Source organism: Otolemur garnettii, unplaced genomic scaffold (genome assembly GCF_000181295.1).
Source record: "Otolemur garnettii isolate 467f Iridium unplaced genomic scaffold, OtoGar3 scaffold00049, whole genome shotgun sequence".
Classification (NCBI taxonomy): domain Eukaryota; kingdom Metazoa; phylum Chordata; class Mammalia; order Primates; family Galagidae; genus Otolemur; species Otolemur garnettii.
Window position 1 is genome coordinate 5,277,402 of NW_003852444.1, and position 25,744 is coordinate 5,303,145.

Consider the following 25,744-nt stretch of genomic DNA (forward strand, 5'->3'; position numbering starts at 1 on the left):
CACTTTTTCCCTAGAGAACTCTCGCCCACGCTGCGACCCCTCGGCGGAGTCCACTGCCCACCAAGGCTCCCGACTCCTGTTGGCGAGGCTTGTGGGTTGAAGGGGGCTGGCAAACAGAGCCCTGCCCACAGCCAATCACAGCAGGGCCCAGCGACGCGGCTGGACCAATCCGGACCCAGGAGGTCTCAGCGTCGATCTACCTGATCCCAGGTGAGCTCGGTTCTACCAGCCCCAGGTGCACCGCGGGGATGGAGAGGGCGGGTGAGTTGTCACCAGGAGGCCTTCCTGGGGCTGAGTTCCCAGCGGAGCCCGTGGAAAGCCAGGTCCCGGACCTGGAGCAGCCGCAGATACCCGCGGAGACACAGCAGCCCGAGAGTCCCCAGGGCAGCCCAACTCTGGCCAGGACCGCGAAGGATGCGGCGGGCGCGGGCCTGGACCCCCCGGGCGAGAAGAAGCTGTCCCCGCCTCGCCCTGGGCTCCAGCGGGGGCCGCCACTCAGCCTGGGCTACGGCGCCTTCCGCCGCCTGGGGTCAGCCGGCCCGGAGCCGCCGTCGCCGGGCCCCGCCTCGGCCGAACAGCCTCGGGACGGCGAAGCGCCCGGGTCCGAGCTACTACCGTGGGCCGCTCCGGGCGAGCCGGCGCCCGGCCCCTGGGCGCCCATGGAACTGCAGGTGGACGTGCGCGTGAAGCCCGTGGGCGCGGCCGGCGGCAGCCGAGCACCCTCGCCAGCGCCCTCCACGCGCTTTCTCACTGTGCCAGTGCCGGAGTCCCCAGCCTTCCCCCGCCACGCCTCCCCTGCGCACCCACTCCTGCAACGGACACCATCCCCGGGCAGCACATGGGGCCGCGGCTCGCCGCTGACCACAGCCCGGATAGAGAGCGGCCGTGACGCCGAAGGTAGGGCCAGCCCGGCAGAGAGAAGCGCGGGCTACCCCACGTGCCGCTGCCGCTGCCGCTGCAAAGAGCTGGGACTGGAGAACGAGGACTCGGTGCTGCTACACCCCGGCAACAAGAAACTGCCCCGGGCGATAGCGCTCTTAGGTAAGTGCTCTCAGGCGCCGCAGCGTGAACACACATCCACACCCACACCTGCCCAGCACCGGGCCACTCGCATGGAGGGGCAGAGGCACCGCAACGACCATCCGATGCCCCGATCCCACCTGACCTCTGGGACTAACAACCAAAACCATCTATCTGGTCTAAGTGCATTGTTCCAGAGGAGAGGTAGTTAATTCGGATCCAGTGCTGGTCATTGCAGGCGGAAACACAGGTTCCAGGCTGGCCCAGTCTGCTGCTGTGCCGTGGGTTGATTTCTCCAAGGTCCAGGCTGGTTCTTTCTCTCCACATATCTAAGAGCACTTGGCCCCAAACACTCATCCGTTCAGCAAATGTTGAGCTAATGCTAAACCTAACCCAGAATGGCTAGCTTGTGTGTTTGCCTGTGCGTGTTGGGGGTGAGGCGGGAGAGACAGCTTGGCACAGAAGAAAGAGCCAGAAAAAGATAAACAGTCCTTGTCCTGGAACCTGAAGAGTGTGGCTGGTGAACTTGGAGCATGATAAAGCTTGCTGGAGCCTCATCTTGAAAAGTGAGTAGGAGTTGGGAGAGGTTGGGGCTTCGATGTAGGAAGATGGATAAGAGCAGAGGCCAGGGCTCAGGGCCTGTGGCTCAAGCCTTAAGGCGCCAGCCACATACACCTGAGCTGGTGGGTTGGAATCCAGCCCCCGCCACCAAACAATAATGACGGCTGCAACCAAAAAATAGCCGGAAGTTGTGGCAGACGCCTGTAGTCCCAGCTACTTAGGAGGCGGAGGCAGGAGACTCACTTGAGCCCAGGAGTTGGAGGTTGCTGTGAGCTGTGATGGTAGGGCACTCTACCCAGGGGGATAGCTTGAGGCTCTGTCTCAAAAAAAAAAAAAAAAAAAAAAAGAGCAGAGGCCAGAACGAGCCAGCACTCTGCCCAGCAGGCCAACTGGTGGAAGTCTGGCTGATGGAGATAAAAGACAAGCCAGCTCCATGGGCACCACCTAAAGGGGTTCATAGACCATAGGGTTCAGGGGCTTAGATCACTGAGAAACTTTTGCAGAGTTTGGTGTGAGCACACTTTCTGCATGATGGAATATTTTCTTTCTTTCTTTCTTTCTTTCGACAGTCTCATTCTGTCACCCTGGGTAGAGTACTGTGGCACCATAACTCACAGCAACCTCTAACTCCTGGGCTTAAGCAATCCTCTTGCCTCGGCCTCCCAAGTAGCTGGGACTACAAGCACTTGCCCAGCCAGTTCTTCTGTTATTATTAGAGACAGGGGTCTTAGTCTTGATCAGCCTGGTCTGATTCAACTCTTGAACTCATGCAATCCACCCACCTCCGCCTCCCAGAGAACTAGATTACAGATATGAGTAATTCCAGAGAGATGGAATATTTTCTATTGCTGTTATAACAAATTACCACAAATTTAGTGGGTTTGGGTGACACAGATTTGTCTCACAGTGCTATAGGTCAGTTTGACACCAGCTTCCTGATATAAAGTGGAGTCAGCAGGGCTGCCTCACTTTCTGGGATGGGGAGGGGCCTCTTTCCTTGCCTTTTCCAGCTTCTATGGGCCACTACATTCCTTAGCTCATGGCCTTCTGTGTGTTCAAATCCAGCAATGTTGAGCTGAATCCTTCTCCCACCACTGCCTCTGCCCCAAAGGTTCCACCTCCTCCTCCCATTTATTTATAAGGACCCCTGTGATTACACTGGGCCCAGCCAGGTAATCCAGGATAATTCCCCCCTCTCTAGGTCAACTGATTATCATCAACCTTAATTCCACTTTGCCATATAACCTAACATAATCACAGGCTGCAGGGATCAGGATGTTGATATCTTTGGGGAGATGTTATTCAGTTCAGTACACACAATGACTCCAGCTTTTCATCTTAAAGAAGCTGTGATGGGCTGGGTGCAGTGGCTCACACCTGTAATCCTAGTACTCTGGGAGGTCGAGGCAGGAGGATCCCTTGAGCTCAGAAATTCAAGACCAGCCTGAGCAACAGGGAGACCCCATCTCTACTAAAAATAGAAAAAGTACCCAGACATGGTGGTGCACACACATATAGTCCCAGCTACCCAGGAAGCTGAGGCAGGAGGATCGCTTGACCTCTTGAGTTTGAAGTTGCTGTGAGCTAAGCTAGGGCCATGGTACTGTAGCCTAGGTCACAGAGTAGGACTGTGTCTCAGAAAAAAAAAAGCTCTGACAAACAAGGCTGGGCTGATAACATGGTTGGGGTCTTATTCTAGAAAGAGAGCTCTGACTCTCCAGTGGGGGAAGGCCAGGACAGACAAGAGATGGAAGAAGGGAACATCAGTTAGGAGATGATAGCATTAGTTCATGGAGAGATACTGAAGGCTTGATCTATGGCAGAGGTAGGAGGATCTATGATACACACAGGCTGGGCCACTGAGCCGATGAAGTAAGCTAATGGGAGGAGGCGGATGACTCCTACATTTCTGACATGAGTCACTAGAGCAGCGGTTCTCAACTTGTGGTCACAACCCCTTTGGGGTTCAAACGACCCTTTCACAGGGGTTGCTTAAATACATCCTGCATATCAGATATTTACATTACAATTCTTAACAGTAGCAAAATTACAGTTATGAAGTAGCAACTAAAATAATTTTATGGTTGGGGGTCACCACAATATGAGGAACTGTATTAAAGGGTCACAGCATTAGTAAGGTTGAGAACCACTGCACTAGAGGATGGGTTGTGATATCTTACCAAAATGGAGAATGTGGGAAGAGCTGTGGGAGAAATAAATGAGATGGTGCCTTTGGGAGTTCCAGGGAGGGATGTCATTTAAAAGAAGAGGAAGAGGCTTGGCACCTGTAGCACAGTGGTTATGGCAAAGGCCACATACATCGAGATTGGCAGGTTTGAACCTGGCCCAGGTCAGCTAAACAATGACAACTGCAACAAAACATAGCCAGGCATTGTGGCAGGCACCTATAGTCCCAGCTACTTGGGAGGCTGAGGCAAGAGAATCACTTAAGCCCAAGAGTTGGAGGTTGCTGTGAGCTGTGATACTACAGCACTCTACCCAGGGCAACATAGTGAGATTCAGTCTCAAGGAAACAAAAATAAAAGAAGAATAAGAAGAGCCAATGTAAGTGGGAGCCAATGTAGGAGGAGAATCAGGAGGCAGAGAAGCAGGGAAAGAAGAGCCTTTCTAGAAGAGTGTGGTCAACAATGCTGAGTGTCAGATTCTGGGACTGGACAATCAGGACAGTTGCCACATTCAAACAGTTCTAGAAATGATCAGGTAACCAGGGCTGTGGGGGAGAGGAGGTGGGAGGATGAGTGATCCCAGGTAGGTGCTGATGGTTGGTTCTCCAGTTTTGCTTTCTGGGAAATGTGGGTTAAAGAATCTTGGGTGCTGGGCATGGCGGGTGTGCCTATAGTGTACCCTTCCTGCCAATCAGGCGGCTGAGGCAGGAGGAAGGACCACTCTAGCCAGGAGTTCTGGGCTATAGTACTATGCTGATTGGTATCTGCACTAAGTTCCACATCAACGTGGTAACCTTCTAGGGACCACCAGGGGTGAACCAGCCCAGACCAGAAACAGAGCAAGTTAAAATTCCCATGCTGATGGGGTGTTGGGGGATTCATGCTGTGAATAGCCACTACACTCCAGACTGGGCAGCATAGCCAGACCCTGTTTCTAAAAAGCAAAACAAAACAAAAAATCTTGTGTTTCCCAGCGCAAGACCGAGGCTTGGCCTGAGGGACACTGCTTGGGTTTGGAGCTTTGCTGAGCGGTTTCTGACTATGGAATCAGGGTGCCTAGCTCAACAAGAAGGGTGAACTAAGGCAAGGGCCTAGGTGATTAAAAAAAAAAAAAAAGCTTCTTAGAGGTGGGGTAGGGTAGGGGGTAGGGTGGGGATCTCCCTTTGGCTGGTAGTTTGGGAGAACAGGTGGCTCTGCACAGGGCTGTTCCAAAATCAGCCTCTTGGAATTAGGTGGGTCCTCCTAAATGGTGTGTGAGAAGTTAGGGGCAAGATTGTATTGCTTTCCTGCTTTGTTTTCTGAAAGGTCAGAGCTAGAGAGGTGTAGGTTTTCAAGAGATCTCAAGAAATAAAACATAAAAGATAAAAGGTCAGAGCTAACTTTAGTTTCAGCAACCATCCTTGTATTTACTTAGGTGACTGGTAGATTTATTTTATGTTTCTTTTCCAGTGTTTTTAGTTCTGTTTTGCTATTTTAAGACTCAATTTATTAAAAATATATATATATAAAAGTTTGGAAGGAAAAAAAAGACTCAATTTATAGGTATCTTTTATTCCAAGCATTTTCAAGCCCCCTTCTTTTGAGTAATAGTGTTATTGAGATATAATTCATATACTGTAAATTCACCCATCTAAAGTGTACAAGTCAGTGGCTTTTAGTGTATTCACAAAATTGTACAACCATCATCACAATCAATATAGATGATTTTCATCATTATTATCATCTAAAAAGAAACTCGTACTCTTTTTTTTTTTTTATTGAATGGTAACTATGTACATTAATGCACTTCTGGGGTACAGTGTAGGGTTTTCCATGCAATCCGAAATACTTCCATCAAACTGGTCAACACAGCTTTCAAGAAACTCATACTCTTTAGGTAGCCCCTCCCAACCCTTCCAACTCGACCCCGAGGTAACCACTAATCTGTTTTGTGTCTAGACATTTGTCTATTCTGGACATTTCATATCAAAAGACTCAAAGAATATGTGGCCTTTTGTGTCTGGCATCTTTCATTTAACATGTCTTCAAGGTTCATCCTATTGTAACGTGTACCGGCATTTCCTACTTTTTTATAGCTGAGTAATAATCCCGTGTACAGGATCTACCACATTTTGTTTGTCCTTTCATCAGTTGATGGAAATTTTGGTCACATCCCTTTGAGAAGCAGATTAAGTATTTTTTTAAAAAGGATTTCAGGGGGCAGAGCCTGTGGCTCAAAGGAGTAGGACGCCAGCCCCATGTGCCAGAGGTGGCAGGTTCAAACCCAACCCCGGCCGAAAACTGCAAAAAAAAAAAGGATTTCAGAAAAGTCATAGATGGAATGTTGACTTTTTGTACCCCATCCCTTTCTGATCTTTTAAGCAGGTTGTTTCTCCAATGCAAATGAAAAACTAGGGATTTCAAAAGTGTCTATGATTTAAAAGTTGAATTATGATTGAAAATGTGCTTTATTAAAAACCTTGGAAATGTGTTCCTTTTTGTGTGTACCATATGCATGTGTGTATTTATATATGGATACATATTATACTGATAGACATGGGGGGATTTTAATGCAATTAGTCTTTTTGAAATAGTAAAATATTGCTGCAGAATTACTTCTGCTTTTATTTCAAGCTTTAGCCAGTATAATAATTTTGCTGTCACAACCTTCACAATGACTCTGTGGTCATTGCTGACCCATTGCTGTAACCATTCTGGGAGAGGAGAGTTGCTTTCTTGCTATAGCTGACTTCATGCTTCTGTGTTCCAATTCAGGAATGCTCACTGTTCATCACTCTCCCTGGCTGCAATCGATCATTCAGAATCCTTCCTGCTCTCTCCTATCCTCCACATTCCCTTCTCTGGCTTCCCAGGTTAACACAGCCAGGTTTAAGTGCCATCCAGTTCCAAGCCATTGCCACCTATACCTCCACCCAGAACACACTCTCACCTCCTCCGTGGCTCAGCTCCCTCCCTCAGCCTCAGTCCAGCCACCTATTTGGTCCCGATGGTCCCTGCGTACAGGTCTGCTGCTGCTGCTGACACTCACAGCTGTGTCCTGCTCTCAGTCTGCAGAGTGCTACATGCACAGCATGTAAGACCTGGAGAAACTGAGGAGGCAGGTGTGATGTTGATGGGAAAATGGGAAAACATCAAGACACCGGAGTGGCCCATGCAGTCGGGACTTGGGCCCGGACCTGTCAGCTCCGGCATGCCCTCGCTTCTCTTCCTGGTAGTATAATAGTTTATTCTCTGTGGCATCGGTGCCCTGTGTCTAATGTACAGTAAGTGCTCAGTAAATGGTTTTTGGCCAATTATCTCTTCTCTTTCTGGAATAGAATCTTACGTCTTCTACACTAATTATTTAAGAAGAACGTCTTCTATCCTCTTTCTCTGAAATATAAAGTTGGAACCTAAGTTGGGCCGATGGGCTGGGTGCTGGTGAGGTGAGTCTCGTTCTGGGTTGGAGTGGTCCCCTCTAACCTGCCTCTCCTGTTTGCCCCACCCCAGGGCTGCCCACGTACATGAAGTCCCTGCGCTGGGCCTTGGCAGTCATGGCTGTGCTCCTGGCAGTCTCTGCAGTGACCATTGTGGCCCTGGCCTCTAGAGCAGGTAGGGTTCTCCCCACCCCCACTGTTCCTTCTCCCTGCCAGTCAAGCACCAGGGCTGTGTCTAGCACCGTGGGGATTAGAAAGAGACAGCCCCACCCTCACTGGGAGGTGCAACATGAAGAAACGGGGCTTGTTGAACAAAGTTGAAAACAATTTGGTCCTTGCTTCCACTAGACACAGCTCGTGCTCCAACGAGTAATTGGATGCCAGCCTGTACAGCTTCCGTGGGGCCCTGCTCACCCTCCATTCTGCCCCAAGCCTTGCCAATTCCAGGCCTCCAGATTTGCCCCCTCAGTCAAGGCGGCAGCCAGGTTTGTTTGTTACACACACACGGTTTACCCTGCAGCTCACCAGTGGTCTCTGCTTACAGGGGTCAGGTGCCAGCCCTGCCCTCCAGGCTGGGTGTGGTCCGAGGAGCACTGTTATTACCTCTCTGTGGAAGTGCAACCCTGGGAGGCCAGCCAGGCTTTCTGCTCAGCTCACAGTGCCACCCTCCCCCTGCTCAACCACACCCAGGTAAGAAGGGGGTGGCCAGTTGCAGAGGGGAGGGACCTGGGGGTACATGTCATTCCAGACCTCAGGATCTAAGCAGTGGAAGGAATCTGAAACATCTGGTGCAACTCTCCACATTGAAGTGACATGCAGGGGACCAGACCTCCCGTCTCTGAGGTCTTTAACTTGCTCTTCATTCTAAGAGGTGGAGCAGGATACTCCCATTCAGCCTGGTGGTCACACAGTTAGCTGTGAGGTCAGGAGCCAGTGTGTGCTGGTCCAGGCCTGCTGATGGGGCAGGGATGGGGGATATGCAGACACACATGTCCTCTCTGGGGGGTGGTATGGAAAATAAAGTACCTCAAGTGAGTATACCAGTCAGCTAGTGTTATAATGGTACTGGGTAACAAATCATCCCTAACTCCTTTGTGATTTAAGACAATAAGCACTTATCTCTTGATAGTCTGTAGGTCAACTGTTGATAGGCTGGTGCTGGCTAGGTTTCACTGGTCAGCTTTAGGACACAGGCCGGCTGGGCCTGAGTGCAAGAAGCCAGCTGAACCATGCAAGCATCATACAAGGCCACTGCTCATGTCTTACCAGCTGACATCCCAGTGGCCAAAGCAGTAACACAGCCAAGCCCAACATCAGAGTGGCAGTGTGGTATATTCTGTCTCGCAGCACAGGGGACAAGGAGTGAATATATGCTGACCAGTAATCTAGTCAATGGATTTCAGAGCAGCTACAAAAAAGACCAATAACCTGGATCCAGCCCTTGGCTTAATTTTTATTTTCTATTTTTAAAAACTGTGTTACAGTAGACATGTGTATAACACGAAATTTACCACCTTAACCATTTTAAGTATACACTTCAGTGATATTAAATTCCTGCAGTGTTGTGTGCAGCCATCACCGTCATCCCTCCACTGAGCGCTCTTCCTCTCGTGCCCCTGAAATGCTGCACCCTTCAAACTAATTCCGACTTCTCTCTGCCCCCAGCCCCTGGCAGCCACCATTCAACTTTCTGCCCCTCTGATTTTGACTACTATAAGTACCTCACAGAAATCAAATCATATATTATTTGACTGTTTTGACGAACTTACTTCACTTAGTATCCATCCTCAGCATTCACCTGTGTTGTAGTACATATCAGAACTTCCTTCCTTTTCAACTGAATAGCAGTCCATTGTGTGTGGATAGCATATGTCGCTTATTTGCTCCTCTGTTAGTGAAGACTTGTGTTGCTTCCACATTTTGGCTCTTCTGAATACTGCTAAGAACGTGGGTGCATGTTCTTTGAGGTCCTGCTTTCAATTCTTTGGGGACTATACCCAGCCGTGGAATTGTCAGATCATATGATTTATTCTATTTCTAATGTTTCAGGAACCACCATGTGTGTTCTTGCAGTAACTGTATTATTTCACATTCCCACCAATCCCTGACTTAATTTTACACGGACAGGTGCCAAGAATCTATATTAGCCGCGCTGATACGCCCGACAGAGCAGCTTTCCTTCAGCCAGGGCTTTAATGAACATGAACTGAGCACCTCCTCTGTGTGTTGTTTCATTTTATTTTTAATTTCAGTAGATTTAGGGGGAACAAGTGGTTTTTTGATACATGGATGAATTGTATAGTGGTGAAGTCAAGGCTTTTACTGTCCTAATCCTGCAAATAATATACATTGTACCTGGTAGGTAATTTTTGATTCCTCACTCCCCTCCTAATCTCCCCCATTCTGAGTCTCCAAACTTCATTAAAGCACTATAAAAAACTGTGTATACCCATTGTGTCATCCATGATTTCTTTCATCAATGTTTTGTAGTTCTCCTTGTAGAGATATTTTACCTCCTTTTTACGTATATTTCTAAGTATTTTTTTATAGCCGTTATAAATGAGTTCTTCATTTGATTATCAGCTTGGCTGCTATTCCTATACAGAAATGCTACTAAGTGGTGTATATTAAATTTGAAACCTGAGACTATTGAATTTATTTATTGTTGTGACCGCATAAATGATTTCCAGGCTTGCCAGGAGAATGTCTTGTTCTCAGTAATTCCTCAGATGAGTTATGATATTGGTGACTGTTGTAGTAAGTATGATGCTTAATCCTTAATTATTTATCAATTGTAGGAGTCTCTGGGAGAAGTCTTTAGGGTTTTCTGTATAGAAGGTCATAGCACCAGCAAACAGGGAAACTTTGACCTCCTCTTTTCCAATTTGCATGCCTTTATTTCTTTCTCTCGCCTCATTGCTCTGGCTAGAACTTCTAGCACTGTGTCAACTAGATGTACTGAAAGTAGGCATCCTTGTCTTGTTCCATTTCTTAGGGGGAATGCTTTCAAACTTTACTCCATTCCATGTGATATTGACTGTGGACTCGACATATATGGCTTTTGTTATTTTGAAATATGTTCCTTCCATAGTTCCTTCCTAGTTTGTTAAGGGTTTTTATTATGAAGGGGTGCTGGATTTTATTGAATAGTTTTTCTATTGAGATGATCATATGGTTTTTTGTTTTGTTTTGAGACAAAGTCTTACTATGTCGCCCTTGGTAGAGTCCCATGGCATCACAGCTCACAGCAACCTCAAAATCATTGGCTTACACAATTCTCTTTCCTCAGCCTCCCAAGTAGCTGGGACGACAGGCACCTGCCACAATGCCTGCTATTTTTTTGTTGTAGTTGTCATTGTTGTTTAGCAGGCCCTGGCCACATACAAACCCACCAGTGACCTAACCACTGAGCTACTGGTGCCAAGCCATCATATGGTTTTTGTTTTTAATTCTGTTTATATGGTATCACATTTACTGGTTTGCATATATTGAACTATACTTGTATCTCTGGAATGAAACCTATTTGATTGTGGTGACTTTTTTTGATGTGTTATTGGACTCAGTTTGCTAGTCTTTTGTTAAGGATTTTTGCATCTATGTTCATGAGGGATATTGGTCTGTAGTTTTCTTTTTGTGTTGTGTCCTTTCTTGACTTTGATATAGGAGTGATAACTGGCTTTATAGAATGAATTAAGGAGGATTTGCTCCTTTTTGATGTTATGAAACTGTTTCAGTTGTATAGATAACAGTTCTTATTTATAGGTCTAGTAGAATTAAACTGTGAATTGACTGGTCTTGGACTTTTTGGTTGGGATATCTTTTTATTACTGATTCTATACCACTACTCATTATTGATCTGTTCCAAATTTCTATTTCTTCTTGATTCAAGCTTAGGAGAGTGTGTGTTTTCAAAAATGTATCCATTTCCCCTAGATTTTCTAGTTTGTGTGTATAGAGATATTCATAGTAGTCTGATTATCTTTCTTTCTTTCTTTTTTTTTTTTTTTTTTTGCAGTTTTTTGGCTGGGGCTAGGTTTGAACCTGCCCTCTTGCATATGAGGCCGGCACCCTACTTCTTTGAGCCACAGGCACTGTCCTAATTATCTTTCTTATTTCAGTGGTATAAGCTGTAATGTCTCGTTTTTCACTTCTGATTGAACTTATTTGAATTCTCTCTCTTCTTTTCTTGGCTAATCTACCCAGTGATTTGTCAATTTTATCTTTTCAAAAGACCATCTTTTCATTTCCGTGATCCTTTGCATTATTCTTTCAGTTTCAATTTCATTTAGTTCAACTCAGATCTTTGTTAGCTTTGAGTTTGATTGGTTCTTGTTTTTCTAGTTCCCTGAGGCATGACATTAGTTTAGGAGTTTGTGATCTCTTTTTTTAATGTAAGTATTTAGCACAATGCACTTCCCTCTTCGCACTGGTTTTGCTGTATCCCAGAGATTTTGCTGGCATGTGTCATCATTGTCATTCACTTCAAAAAATTTATTGATTTCCATCTTGATTTCTTCACATAGTTGTATGGTTTCAAGAGTTCCTCTTGGGATTGATTTCTAGGTTTATTCCACTGTGGTCTAAGAAGGTACATGAAATTATTTTGAGTTTTAAAAATTTGCTGGGACTTGTTTTGTGGCCTAACATATGTTTATCTTAGAAAATGCTCCATATGCTGATGAGAGGAATGTATGTTCTATAATTTAGGGATGGAATGTTCTATAAATATCTGTTAGCTCCATTTGTTCTAGAGTCTCATTTAAGTCCAGTGTTTCTTTGTTGATTTTCTATTTTGATGATCTGTCTTATTCTGTCATTAGGATGTCCTTCATTATAATTAGATTGATGTTTGTTTCATTTCTTAGGTCTAGTGGTATTTATGAATCTAAAAGCTCTGGTGTTCGGTGCACATATATTAAGAATTATATCTTCTTGTTGAATTGACCCCTTTATCATAACCATCTTTGTCCTTTTTAACCGTTCTTGATTTAAAATCTGTTTTATCTGATATAAGAATAGCCAGTTCTGCTCATTTTTGGTTTCCATTTGCATGGGATATTTTTTTCCACTCTTACCTTAAATCTATGCAACTCTTTGAGTTAAATGGGTTTCTTGGAGACAGAAGATATTTGGGTTGTGTTTTTCATCCTTTCCATCAATCTATGCCTTTTAAGTGGGTCTATTTTGACCCTTTACGTTCAGCGTTAATATTGATAAGTGAGGTACTGTTCCCTCAGCATGCTGATTGTTACCTACTTGCTTTGTATTCTTCCTCATGTTGCTGTTTTATAAGATCTATGAGTTTTTGCTTTTCAGTACTTCTACGCTGGTAAATATCAACTTTCTTTTTGGTGTTTAGAGCTTTTTTAAGCATCTCTTGTAGGGAAAGTCTAGTGGTGACAAATTTCCTTAGTGTTTGCTTGTCTGGAAAGTATTTTAATTCTCCTACATTTAAGAAACTTAATTATATAGGATACAAAATTCTTGGCCGACAGTTATTGTAAGAAAACTAAAGATAGGACCCCAGTCCCTCTGGCTTTAAAGTTTCTGCTGTTAGTCTGCTGGGTTTTCCTTTGTGAATTACCTGATGCTTTTCTTTCATCTCGCAGCTTGTAGGATTTTCTCCTTCCCTTTGACTTTTGCCAGATTGATGCTGACAAATCATGTGCACTATGATTACAGAGGAGTGGTAGCCTATGAAGGCAAGAGGCATTCTACATAGAACTGGCTCGGCCAGGGTCCTGAGCTGTTGTTATAACTGAGATGAAGATGGGCTGTGCGGAGAAAGCGTCAGGGGCTCCTGCACAAAATGGCCCCACCCAGTCTCACGTGCAACATGAAAGCCAGGGGGAATATAGGTGAGTCTAAAGGCAGGTCCCTAGAAAGCACTTGGAGTTGGGGCCAGGAACTCAGGTAGGCAGGGATTTTACAGCTCAGCATAATTTTTCCATCTCCTGAAACAGACTGATTGAGCACAACAAGTGCCACCAGGAAGCTGGTAAAACAGAGGCCCCCTGCCCTCCACCCCCCATTCTGGATCAACTCAGCATGACCTTGAATCTCGCTGAATAAATTGCTTCCCTGTTGCTGGTTGGCTCTTAGGGGGCAACTAGGTTTAACCATCCAAATTGCAAACACCCTGAAATAAAGAGTTTTAAAAAAAACAAAGTGCATACAAGATTTATTATTTGCAATGCAAGTAAATTTGCAGAAACTATATCACAGTCTGGATAAGGTCCTTCCCTGTAAAAAGACCAAAGCTGAGATTTGAGATCCAGGTTTGGATCTCAGAAAATCTGGAGTATGATGAGTGTGGAGCTCTGGGGCCCTACTGAGTTCTGAGCAAGAGTGGGATAGGGTCTGAGGATACAAGTCCCAGGGACACACCAGGGGCCAGCATGCCCACAGCTGTTGGGCAAACATGGCTTATCTTTCCAAAGAGCCCATTTTGCTCAGAATTAGAGAAAAGGAGGAAGTCCAAGCGCTCATCACTGTTTTAATACCAGCCTTACTTTGCAAAGTAGAGGAGGGAGGAGCTATCTTAACAGAACGTGTTGTATGTGAGCCACATCCTGATTTCAAAACGATGAAAATATGAGTAACTATACATCCTAGGATTAAAACATGAAGTAATTTGAAATATTTTAATATTAAAAGGGAAATGTATGAAGACAGAAGGCAGAATGCTAGTTGCTGGGGCAATGGGGAGTTGTTGTTTCATGGGACAGAATTTCTGTTTGGGGAGATGAGAAAGGTCTGGAGATGGATGTTGGTGATGATTTCACAACAACATAGACATACCGAATGCCCTTGAACTGTACACTTACAATGGTTAAGATGATCAATTTTGTGTTACAAATCTTTTACCACAATTTAAAAAAAAATAAACATATGAAGGCAAAGGAAATAATTTACCTTAATTTTAAGATGTAAATTTCCAGTCATTCTGCCCAAGATTACATTCCCTGTCTCCATATTGGCACCAGTAGGAGAAGCCAGAGCTTAAGATAGTGGAGGCCCTGGGACCTCTTGTGCCATTGTGAGACAGCAGTCCTTTAAGCCACATACTACTCAGAAGTTCCTAGAATTTATTTGTAACTTTAGACAATGCCTTTCCTACATTGCGACTTTTGTTAACAATGAGAACAGGAGTCTGAACTCCTGAGAAGACCAGGGAGCGCTGGGACTAATGGTGGGGCAGAGATTGGCCTTCAGGTCCTGCACCCCAGAGGCCTGGAGGGAAGGGAGCGAGCTCCAGAGCTCAGGTGGAAAGGAGGGAGGTGGTTTTACTGAGCTGCTTACTGTGAGCTGGGCTCTCACAGCGCCGTGTTGAGTAAGATAAGCTCCCCATCCTTACCAAGTTCACTGTCTAATACAGAACCTGACAAGCTGTTAAAAGGCAGCATAATAGCTGTGTCCATGAAACTTAAGGTAGCCAGGGAAGGGACGTGTCCCCAGCTCACCTTGGAGGGGGGTCAGCCTGGTGCCCCTACAGGAAGTGACCTTTAAGCTGCGGCCTGAAGAATGGGTGGAGTGGTACCCAGGGGACAACCATTCCAGCGGTTACTTTCTAATTCCCAGGCTTTATTTAGAAAGATTTTACCTTTGCTAACTCAATTTGGAGGGAAGAACTGAGCATATGCCAAATTCACTGACATCACTCTTCTAATCCACATCCGTCTGAATATGTGCTTCTTAATGTAAGTGATACGGACTTGCTGGTGTGGGCTGCTTATTTTGTTTTTAACTTGGCATGATTTTATATTTACATTTCCCTGCATAACTACATTTTCTAGGTACTCATCATTTTTATAGCAGTGTAATTTTCCATCATGTTGATTGATTGATTACTGAGCATTGGATAGTTTCAGTTTTTTCTTTATAAATAGCACTGTGTTATCTTTGGGTAAGTTCATTTTCTCCCCTTTATAGTCTTGGATCTATTCCCCAGAGTGAAATCACCCGTTCGTGCGATGGGAATGGTGTTGGCTGCTCTCGTTACCTACGTGGCACCAAATTATGCTCCAGGAAGGCTGAGCTGATGGGAACTGCAGCAGCTCCAAGTCCTCATGCTGGGACTTACGATATTTAAGCATTTTTTTCCCAGCTTAAAAAATCTTAAGTATATTTTTAAAGACATTGAGTCTTTTTTGCCTTAATTCGTTGTTAAAAATAATGTGACATTGAAGGCAAATATTGAAAAGGAAAAAAACCCGTCTCTAACAGTTCTCGAACATGCTTTTTGCTGTTCCTTGTGTGTCTGCCTTCAGTGTGAATACATTTCTTATTATTATGGTCATGCCGCAATTTTGATTCATCTTTTTACATAATGGACTATAACTCTCCCCATGTTACTCCAAGGGCTCCATACTTGCCTCTTTTAATGGCCTTAATATGGTTGCACTGAACCCAGGCAAGGTAATGATGCTCTTGTTGGTGACTGGGCTGTTCATCCACCCCCAGTCGGGCTATCTGCTGTTCCCTGGATGTGTCTGCAGCCTCCTGACGTTCCTCCTGCCCCCTTCCCTGTCTCTCTGCCACTCCACTGGCATGGTGCATCTCTCGGTGGTGATTGACATTCACATCCACTTGGCTGAGATGGGGTCACCCTCATTCCTGGTCCTCAGTCCCAAGCACAGCACTTGGTACCCAGCAAGCACCCAATACAGCTCTCACAGTCACCGGTGTCTTGTGCACATGGGTTGAGTGGATTCTCTCCTCCGATGGGTCAGCCGAGATCCTGCAGAAACCTCAGGGAAAACAGACACCCCCAGTAAGCCACACTGGTGTCCAGAGAAGAGTGTCCAGTCTGCTTTTCTCCCTCAGGACTTCCTGAGCCGATACCCGGTCACCAAGTACTCCTGGGTAGGGGCCCAGAGAGGCCCCCAGGGCTGGCACTGGATCGACGGGTCCCCCCTGCCGCCACAGCTGTGAGTGACCACGGGCTTTCTCCTCCTCTGCCAAGCCCCCATCCCCTGCTCCTCAGAAACCTCGGTTTGTGCACAGATTCAGCCTCCTGTTCCACCCACAGCCGAGGGGATGCCACTTGGGAAACCAGGCCCACCCCTGCCCATGCTCAGGGCTGGGCGTTTGCTTAGTCCCCATTATTCCATTCCTTGTCTGGGTTCCCAGTGCATTCTCAAGCAGGATGTCACCCTCATTTTACATCCTGTGGCTCAGAGCAAGGTGGTTCACCCAGTGCCACGTGGCTGACCACCTAGGGGACAGCCTCATGGCACATCTCACAGTGTCTGGGCCAAGTGGGGAACAGGCACAGGGACTGCAAGCACAGGGAAGGAGGCCCCGGGACCTGATCGCCTCCCTTCCCTCCTCTCTCCTACTCCCCAGACTCCCGGATGATGACAAGGACACCCCGGGTCTCAGCTGCGCATGCCTGGAGGAAGGCAAGCTTGTGGCTATGGACTGCAGCTCTCCAAGACCCTGGGTCTGTGCCAAAGGGACCAAGTGACTGTGGCTCTGCCAGTCCTATGCCTACTGGGGGGCCATGCAGCACCCCGCAGCAAAGACCACCAAGAGCTGAGCAGCCTGTCCCTGGACCTGGCTTCCACCTTCCAGGTGCCCTACACTGCTCAAGAGGAGCCTGCCTGAGTGACCTCAGGGAGCTGCCCCCACCACAGGAAGATCATGTCTGAGGGGGAGGACGTTTGCTGTGGCCTTGGGTCTGAGAACCAGTTTTAGCCCGCAGCTTTTGAAGCTGACTGGTTTGGTGGCTCGGGATGGATTTTTAGCTTTTCTGAGCCTTGATTTCTCCCCTGTTAAGATGGACATTTCCAGCCGGGCTCAGTGGCTTACGCCTATAATCCTAGCACTCAGGGAGGCCGAGGTGGGTAGATTGCTTGAGCTCAGGAGTTTGAGACCAGCCTGAGCAAAAGCAAGACCTCATCTCTACTAAAAGTAGAAAGGCTAGTTGGTAGTACGACGTGTGCCTGTAGTCCTAGCTACTTGGGAGGCTGAGGCAAGAGGATCACTTGAGCCCAAGAGTCTGAAGTTGCTGTGAGCTATGATGCTATAGCACTCTACCCAGGGCAACAGAGTGAGACTTCATCTCAAAAAATAAAAGGGATATTTCCATTTTTTTTTCTTTTTTTTTGACAGAGTCTCACCTCTGTAGAATGCTGTGGTGTCACAGCTCACAGTAACTTCAAACTCCTGGACTCAAGCAATTCTCTTGCCTCAGCCTTCCGAGTAGTTGGGATTATAGGCACCCACAATTCCCAGCTGTTTTTAGAGGCTGGGTCTCTCTCTAGCTCAGGCTGGTCTTGAACTCATGAGCTCAGAGCAATCCACCCACCTCGACCTCTCAGAGTGCTGGGATCACAGGCCTGAGCCACTGTGCCCAGCCTAAAAAGGACATTTTCTATCCTCCTCTCCCCTACCTGTTCTCACCCCTGTACCTTTTCACTCTCAGAGGGAAAGACAGTGTTAACAATCACAGCCAATTCCAAGCTGGGTTCTCTTGAAGTTTCACTGAAACAAGTCTTCAGTTGTTGGGCGGTGGTGGCATCTGGCAAGGACAGCATTGCTGTGAATTCCGTTTGCAGGCAGCAGGGTGCACAGCTAACACAGTCACCAACAGACTGCAGAGAACAGCAAAGGAAAAGACCTGGACAAGGGGGGTGGAAGTTTCTCCTCTGCCCTGAGAGTTAGCAAGAGGTTGGCAGACAGTAAAGGTCCTTGGGAGACCCAGCATTTGGGGCTGGCTGGGGCCCCTGGTAAGCTGACGCCCAAGGTGGTATGAGGCAGAGAGGATAGGCCCACCAGGTCAGGAACAGCTGGCTGCCCCAGCTTGGCAGGAGGGAGTTGTCGAAAAGCATGGGGCCCGAGGGCGGACAGCAACAGGAGGAACATGGGCAGCTTCCAGTCACCTCTTCCCCTCATGGCCATGAGACAACCAAGCTAAAGATGTCTCTGCGGTGGGGTTCAGCAAAAGCCTTCAGGCAGGAGGGCTTCCAAGTCAGACCCTACTTCCTAATCCCTCCAAAACAGAGAAAGCTTTATTTGTGCATTTAAAGCAAGAGCTTGTCTGGGCCATCTGGGAAAAAGGGATGGAGAGTCTTAGGTAAGAGAAATTTCTCACACTCTTAGGATGTAAAAACAAAAAAAAAGAGATGGAAATTTCCTGGCCAGATGTGAAATGGGTGGAGGAGGTGGGGCAGGTGCCAATCACAATACTTCATGCATGGGCAGGAAGCTGCACGTGTTACCCCACCCCCTGCTGTGTGTTCCCGGTGTATGCATGTAGTTAATGAGTGTACAGAAATTTGTTAACTGACTTAGCATCCAGAGAAGGAAAGTGGTTTGTTCAAAGTCACCCAACTAGAAGGGAAGGTCTCAATAAAAGCTAGTTATGTCTAACTCCACGGGGTGGGGAACTTGTGGCCTTCTGAATCCTTGAGTGCTGTCTTTTGTTCTGTGAAGTCTGGATTTGGTGGAGGGGGCTGCACTTGGGGATCTGGAGAACCATATGTGGCTTTGAGGCTGCAGGTTCCCTGTTGATCACAGTGGCTGCTGAGCAGGAAACCCTCAGGTGGAGTGAGGCAAAGAGGAGGTGCCAAGTTATTTCATAGTTGAGAACATCTGCTGCTTCAGTTATCTATTGCTCTATAACAAATTGTCCCCAGTCTTGCCAACAACTACTTCTCCCAAAAAAGCTGTGATTCTGTGGATAAACCAGAGAATTTTGCCTTAGGTGGTATTGGCTGAAGCCCTAGGGTGGCTGGCAGGTCAAAAATGACCTCACTTACTTTGGCCACCAATCGGTGCTGACTCCTCACTGAGACATTGGTTCTCTCCACGTCGCTGCTTGGGCTTCCTCATAACATGGCAGGAGCATTCCCAGGAAGGGACCGTGTAAACTAGATCTAAAGGCTAGCCGTAGAATTCACCCAGTGTCACATATGCCACATTTCTCTGGTCTAAAACAAGTTATAGGGCCAGCCAGCTTCAAGGGGAAGAGAAATACATCACTATGCTGTGTCCAACTCTAGCTCTTGCTACTTGCCCTACCAGGTCTAGTGCTCAAAACAGCCCTAGCAGAATAGAAATATTTCTTGAACAAAAACAGTTTCATTCAGCTCAGCACCCGTAGCTCAGTGAGTAAGAGCGCCAGCCACAAACACAGAGGCTGGTGGGTTCAAACCTGGCCCAGGCCAGCTAAACAACAACAACTGCAACAACAAAAAAAATAGCTGGGCATTGTGATGGGCGCCTGTAGTCCCAGCTACTTGGGAGGCTAAGGCAAGAGAATTGCTCAAGCCCAAGGGTTTGATGTTGCTGTGAGCTGTGATGCCACAGCACTCTACCGAGGGTGACATAAAAAAACTTTGTCTCCCCCGCAAAAAAAGCTTCATCCAACATAGTTGTTAACTTTAAAACTGATTAATTATGTCTGAAATATTTTGCAATAAAAGTTTTTTTTTAAACCTTGTGGGACTTTGAATTTGGTGAAGTAATTGTGAATGTACAGCTGTGCTCCCAGAAAAGAGAAAATCCCTGAAAAAGGAAGAGAACTGAGAACCAGACCAGGCATGAGCTGGTTTTCTGACTTACCCATGAAGTGACGCATTAGTCTTGTGAACTATGGGCTATTTTCCAGCTTAGATGGAATAGGAACTGTGGCCTCGGACCAACACAAGGTGTAGATTGATCTCTTTTTTGTCCTCAGTGAAAGGTTGGGCTAAAGCAACAGTGGGATGGCAAGGAAGCTCATCTGTCTCTCCCTGGATGAAAAAAGTTTCCATTCATAATGTGAAACCTTGGGGCTGGGTGTCGGTCAGCACAGCATTTGAATTTGGACTCCCTGCGTGGCCCGGAAACTTTCTACGTGAGGAGTTACCATCAGTATTGCTCTAGGCTTGGGGGTACACACGGAGTCTTTAGCAGAAACCAATGCAAAACTTCCCTGAAGGGGTGTTCCCTTAATCCACTCTTAGGAAGCCAGTGGATTCTTAGGGTGAGCTTATTATATAATTAAAGACTAGAAAAACTTTGAAACAAGAAAACAACACTGTGAAAAAAGATGACAGTTTTAAGAGAAACAAGTAGAATTTCTAGAAATAAAAATTACAGTTGTTGGTATTAAAAGCTGAGTGGACAAGTTAAATAGAAGATGGGAACAGCTGACAATTAACTGAACTTGAAGGTAAAGCCAAGGTGAGTACCCAGAATGCATTTCAGAGAGACAAAGAGACGGAAGGAAAAAAAAAGAGAAGGTGCGAGACATGGACAACAGAACACACAACAGATCCAACATCACATCCATATACATTTGTAATCTTTTTTTGATACCATAGATCCCTTCTCAGAATCATGTTTTTAAAAATATAAAATAGGCAAGGCATGGTAGCTCATGCCTACCTATAATCCTAGCATTCCGGGAGGCCAAGGTGGGGGGATTGCTTGAGCTCAGGAGTTCAAGACCAGCCTGAGCAAGAGCAGGACTCTGTCTCTACTTAAAAATAAATAAATCAAAAAGAAAGAAAACAAGAAAAATTAGCCAGGCATGGCATGCTAGCCTGGGCAACGGAGTGAGATTCTGTCTCAGAATTGTAAAATAAACATAAGATTATGAAAAAAATCCAACTATGTTGAAATACCATTATCAATGTGCTTTAAAATCAGCCCAACTGAAGTACAAATTATATGCATTGAAATGCGTGCATGTTAAGGGTGCAGTCTGATAAGGTTTGGCAACTGTATACCCTGCCCTTGTCACCACACTCTAAGCAAGGTTCCCGCAGGCACCCTCTCTGCCAATCCCCACCCCTGCCCAGGAAACTGGTTTCCTTTGTCACAATATATTAGGGATATATATTCATGCACCATCCATGTAATAAGATGCCACACAGCGGCTAAAGTAAAATGCCATGATTTCTGTACATAAGTTTTGGACCTAACTAATTTCCCTTACTATTTATATTCAGTTTCTAATAGTTTGGAGTTTTCCAGATAGTCATTTCATCTGCAAATAAGGGTTTTTTACTTCTTTCCAAATGGTGTACAAATTGCTACTTTTGGGGAGGGGGTGGGCAGGGTCACACTGTCACCCAGGCTGGAATGCAGTGGTGTGATCATAGCTCACTGCAGCCTAGAACTCCCAGGCTCAAGCCATTCTTCAACCTCAGCCTCCAAGTAGCTGGGACTACAGGCATGCCCCGCCATATCTGACTAATTTTTTTTTTTTTTTTTTTTTTTTTTTTAGAGACAGGGTGTTACTATGTTGCCCAGGTTGGTCTTAAACTCCTGGCCTCAAGAGATCTCCTGCCTTGTCCTCCCAAAGTGCTGGAATGGCAGGCATGAAACACCAGACCTGCCTCTTCCTATCCTATTTTTTAACTTCTTGGCTAAAGTTAAGCCAAGGGCAACATGAAATAACAGTGATTACAGTGAATGTCCTTACTTTTCCTTGAGGGATGTGTGTATCAGTACATTCCTATTCCTATCATGTTAAGATTAGTTTAACACATAACTGCCATGTGAGTTATATTTAACTTATTTTAGTTTTGAGCCTGGGGCCTCATGAAATATATATAACTCACATGTCTCTTGCCCTATTTTCACCTAATAAAACACTGTGGCCCCAGTCAATGTGTTAATTTTATGAGATAGCTTTTCAGCATCTTTGGAAGTGATCATATAATTTTTCTTTTTTGATCTTTTTTTTTTTTTTTTTTAGAGACAGAGTCTCATCCTATCACCCTAGGTAGAGTGCCATGGCATCACAGCTCACAGCAACCTCTAGCTCCTGCGCTTAGGCAATTCTCTTGCCTCAGCCTCCTGAGTAGCTGGAACTACAGGCGCCTGCCACAGCACCCGGCTATTTTTTGTTGCAGTTTGGCCAGGGCTGGGTTCAAACTTGCCACCCTCAGTATATGGGGCCAATGCCCTCCCCATTGAGCCACAGGCACCGCCCGTCCTTTTTTGATCTTTTAACAGTGAGTTATAATTAAAAGATTTCCTAAAATTGAATGCATTTTTGAAATTTACTCCATTGGTTATGGTGTTTAATCCTTCAAATATGTTGCTAGAATTTATTTGCCAAAATTTCATGTTAAAGTTTCACAGCAATATAGTCATATACTGTATAATGATACAGCGACATTTTTTTATTGAGAGACAGAGTCTTGCCCTGTCACCCAGGTTAAGTGCAGTGGCATGATCATAGCTCACTGCAACCTCCAATTCCTTGGCTTAAGTGATCCTCCTGCTTCAGCCTCCCAAGTAGCTGGGACTACTGCATAGTAGCATTTCAATCAACCATGGACTACATATATGACAGTGGTCCCATAAGATTACAAGGGATATAAAAAGTTTCTATGCTCTAGTGACATCCCAGCTGTCCTAACATCATAGTGCTATGCATTAGGTGTGTGGTAACAGTGGTGTAAACCCACTGCCCTGCTAGTCCTGCAACAGTGTGGCACATAAAGGAGGAGCCCAGGAGTTCAAGGGTACAGTAAGCTATGATGGTGTCACTGTAATCCAGCCTGGTGACAGCAAGATTTTGTATAGCACTTGCAATTATGTACAGTACATGATACTTGATAATCAACTGTTACTGTTTTAACAACTGTCACTGTTTTAGAGTATAGTCCTATTTATACATATATAAAAAATAGTTAACTGTAAAACAGCTGCAGATAAGCCTTCTAGGAGGTGTCCAGAGATGGCATTGTTATCACTCAGAGATGATGGTGCTGTATGCATTACTGCCCTTGGAAACCTTCCAGTGGGACTAGAGGTGGAGGTGGAGGTGGAAGCAGTCGTATTTCTGTTCCTGACCCCATGCAGTTCTACGCTCATTTGTGTGTGTATGTCTTAATTTCTTTTTTCTTTTTGTTGAGACAGAGTCTCACTATGTCACCCTGGGTAGAGTACTGTGACATCATAGCTCACAGCAACCTCAAACTCTTGGGTGTAAGCAATTCTCTTGCTCCACCTCCCAAGTAGCTGAGACTACAGGCACCTACCACAAGGCCTGGCTTTTTTTTTGGTTGTAGTTGTCATTGTTGTTTGGCAGGCCCAGGCTGGATTCGAACCCACCAGCTCTGGTGTATGTGGCTGGCACCCTAGCTACTGACCTAGAGGTACTAGGCCTATATGTCTTAATTTCTAACACAAAAGTTCAAAAAGTAAAAAATAATTTTAAAAATAGAAAAAAGCTTATAGAATAAGGTTGTAAAGAAAGGAAATATTTTTGGGCTTGGTGCCTGTGGCTCAAGTGGCTATGGTGCCAGCCACATATACCTAAGGTGGTGGGTTCAAATCCAGCCCGGGCCCACCAAACAACAATGACAGCTGCAACCAAAAAATAGCCAGGTAGTGTGGCAGGCACCTGTGGTCCCAGCTACTTGGAAGGTAGAGGCAGGAGACTTGCTTGATTGAGCCCAGGAGTTAGAGGTTGCTGTGAGCTATGATACCACAGCACTCTACCCAGGGGGACAGCTTGAGGCTCTGTCTCAAAAAAAAAAGAAAATATTTTGTCCAGTTGCATAATGTTTGTTTCAAGCTAAGTTATTATAAAAAAGTCAAAAAGTTTAAAATGTTTTATAAAATATAAATGTTACAATAAGCTAAGGTTTATTACTGGAGAAAGAATTTTTAGAATAAGTTTAGTGCAGCCTAAATGTACGGTGTTTATATGAAGTCAGCAGGTGTGCACAGTAATGGCCGAGGCCCTCACGTTCACTCCCCACTCACTCTCTGACTCACCCCCCCAGAGTGACCTCCAGTTCTGCAAGCTCTGTTCACAGTAAGTGCCCTATATAGTTGTCCTCCCCCCCCACTAAAAATGTTTATACTGTACTTTTACTGTGCATTTGCTATATTTAGACACACAAATGCCATTGTGCTACGACTGCCCACAGAATTCAGTACGGTCACATGCTGTGCTGGTTGGCAGCCCGGGAGCAACAGGCCACACTGCACAGCCTGGCCGTGCAGGAGGCTGCAGCTCCGAGGGTTGTGGAGCCCACACCAGGCTGTGGTGATTATGAGACCATAAAACTGCCTACGTGATGCGTTTCTCAGAATGCATCCCCAGTGTTAAGTGACAATGACTGTACTTAAAATGTATTCTGAAGTTTTCTCCTTTGAATGCTGTTACTGGGTTTTAATATTAATGTTACACTAGCTGCATTGTAAGAATCAAGGACTTGGTTTTCTAACCTCTGGAGGGGTTTAAACACCACTGGTGTGCTTGGGAGGGAAAGCACGCAAAGCTCAGAATCTACTAGGGTCCACTACTTTGACAAGACTGTTTTCTTTTTAAATTAACTATTTTGTGCTCTTAAAAAATTCTTTTCTTGCCGGGCGCAGTGGCTCACACCAGTAATCCTAGCACTCTGGGAGGCCAAGGTGGGTGGATTGCCTGAGCTCACGGGTTCGAGACCAGCCTGAGCACAAGTGAGACCTCTGTCTCTAAAAATAGCTGAGCATTGTGGCTGGTGCCTGTAGTCCCAGCTACTTGGGAGGCTGAGGCAAGAGATCTGTTGAACCCAAGAGTTTGAGGTTGCTGTGAGGTGTGACGCCACACACTCTACCAAGGGCAACAGAGTGAGACTCTGTTTCAAAAAAAAAAAAAAATCTCCTTTCCTAGGATTATTGTGATTATGCTAAGGACCTTCACATGGGGAGATGAGGGCTGGATTATCCAGGTGGGCCCAATGTTATCACAAGCGTCAGTATAAGTGATGAGGCGGGGGTGGGGCATCAGAGTGAGGCGAACGAAGCTGGATGATGGGCTCAGGGCTCAGGGCTCAGGGCTCAGGTGAGGGAGGGAGATTTAAAGATGGAAGAAGTTTGGTGGGACCACACCTACGGTGCATTTTACAAGGGTACATGTTGAATTTACTAAGTATAGAATATACATGTCTTAACAAAATAACTAAGAAGGTGCACTGAAGGCTATGTTAACCAGTTTGATGAAAATATTTCAGATTGTATATAAGGCCAGCATGTTGTACCCTATGATTGCATTGGTGTACACAGCTATGATTTAATAAAATAAATAAATAAAGATGGAAGAAGGGCCCTGAGCTAAAGAACAGGAGTGTCTTCGAGAAGCTGTCTTCTAGAAGAAACTGGAGTGTCTTCTAGAAGCTTTGGCAAAGAACAGATTCAACCCCCCCACCCGGGGCCCCGCCCCTCAGTCTCCAGAAGAAACATGATCCTGCCAATGTTGCTGACCTCCCCAAAGGTAAAACAGAATTTGTGATTCATGTTTTAGGCCATGAAATTTGTGACAATTTGTTATAGTAGTAACAAGACACTAATCAACTATATTACAATTTAAATATTTTTATAACTGTTTATCAGTATAATTGATAATCCTATGTATTTTATTTTATGCATTTAAAAATATTATTTTAAGAAGGAATCTGTAGGCTTCACCAAGCTGCCAAACAGGTGCATGGAACCAAAAAGAGTTGAGACTTTTTACCTACGTTTTGCTCCCTGATTTCAGCTGGTGTTGTGGGGGTTTTTTTGTTTGTTTGTTTTTGCAGGTTTTTGGCCAGGGCTGGGTTTGAACCCACCACCTCC

General features: G+C 45.7%; 1 protein-coding gene across 1 annotated transcript; it reads left to right on the forward strand.

Moving 5' to 3' along the window:
* The first annotated feature begins 248 nt into the window (after window positions 1–248).
* Window positions 249–16,652, forward strand: KLRG2 (killer cell lectin like receptor G2). The gene is made up of 5 exons (XM_003791577.1): window positions 249–1,041; window positions 7,257–7,358; window positions 7,728–7,873; window positions 16,010–16,113; window positions 16,532–16,652. The coding sequence occupies exons 1-5, from the start codon at window positions 249–251 to the stop codon at window positions 16,650–16,652; spliced, it is 1,266 nt and encodes a 421-aa protein (XP_003791625.1).
* Window positions 16,653–25,744: the final 9,092 nt, after the last annotated feature.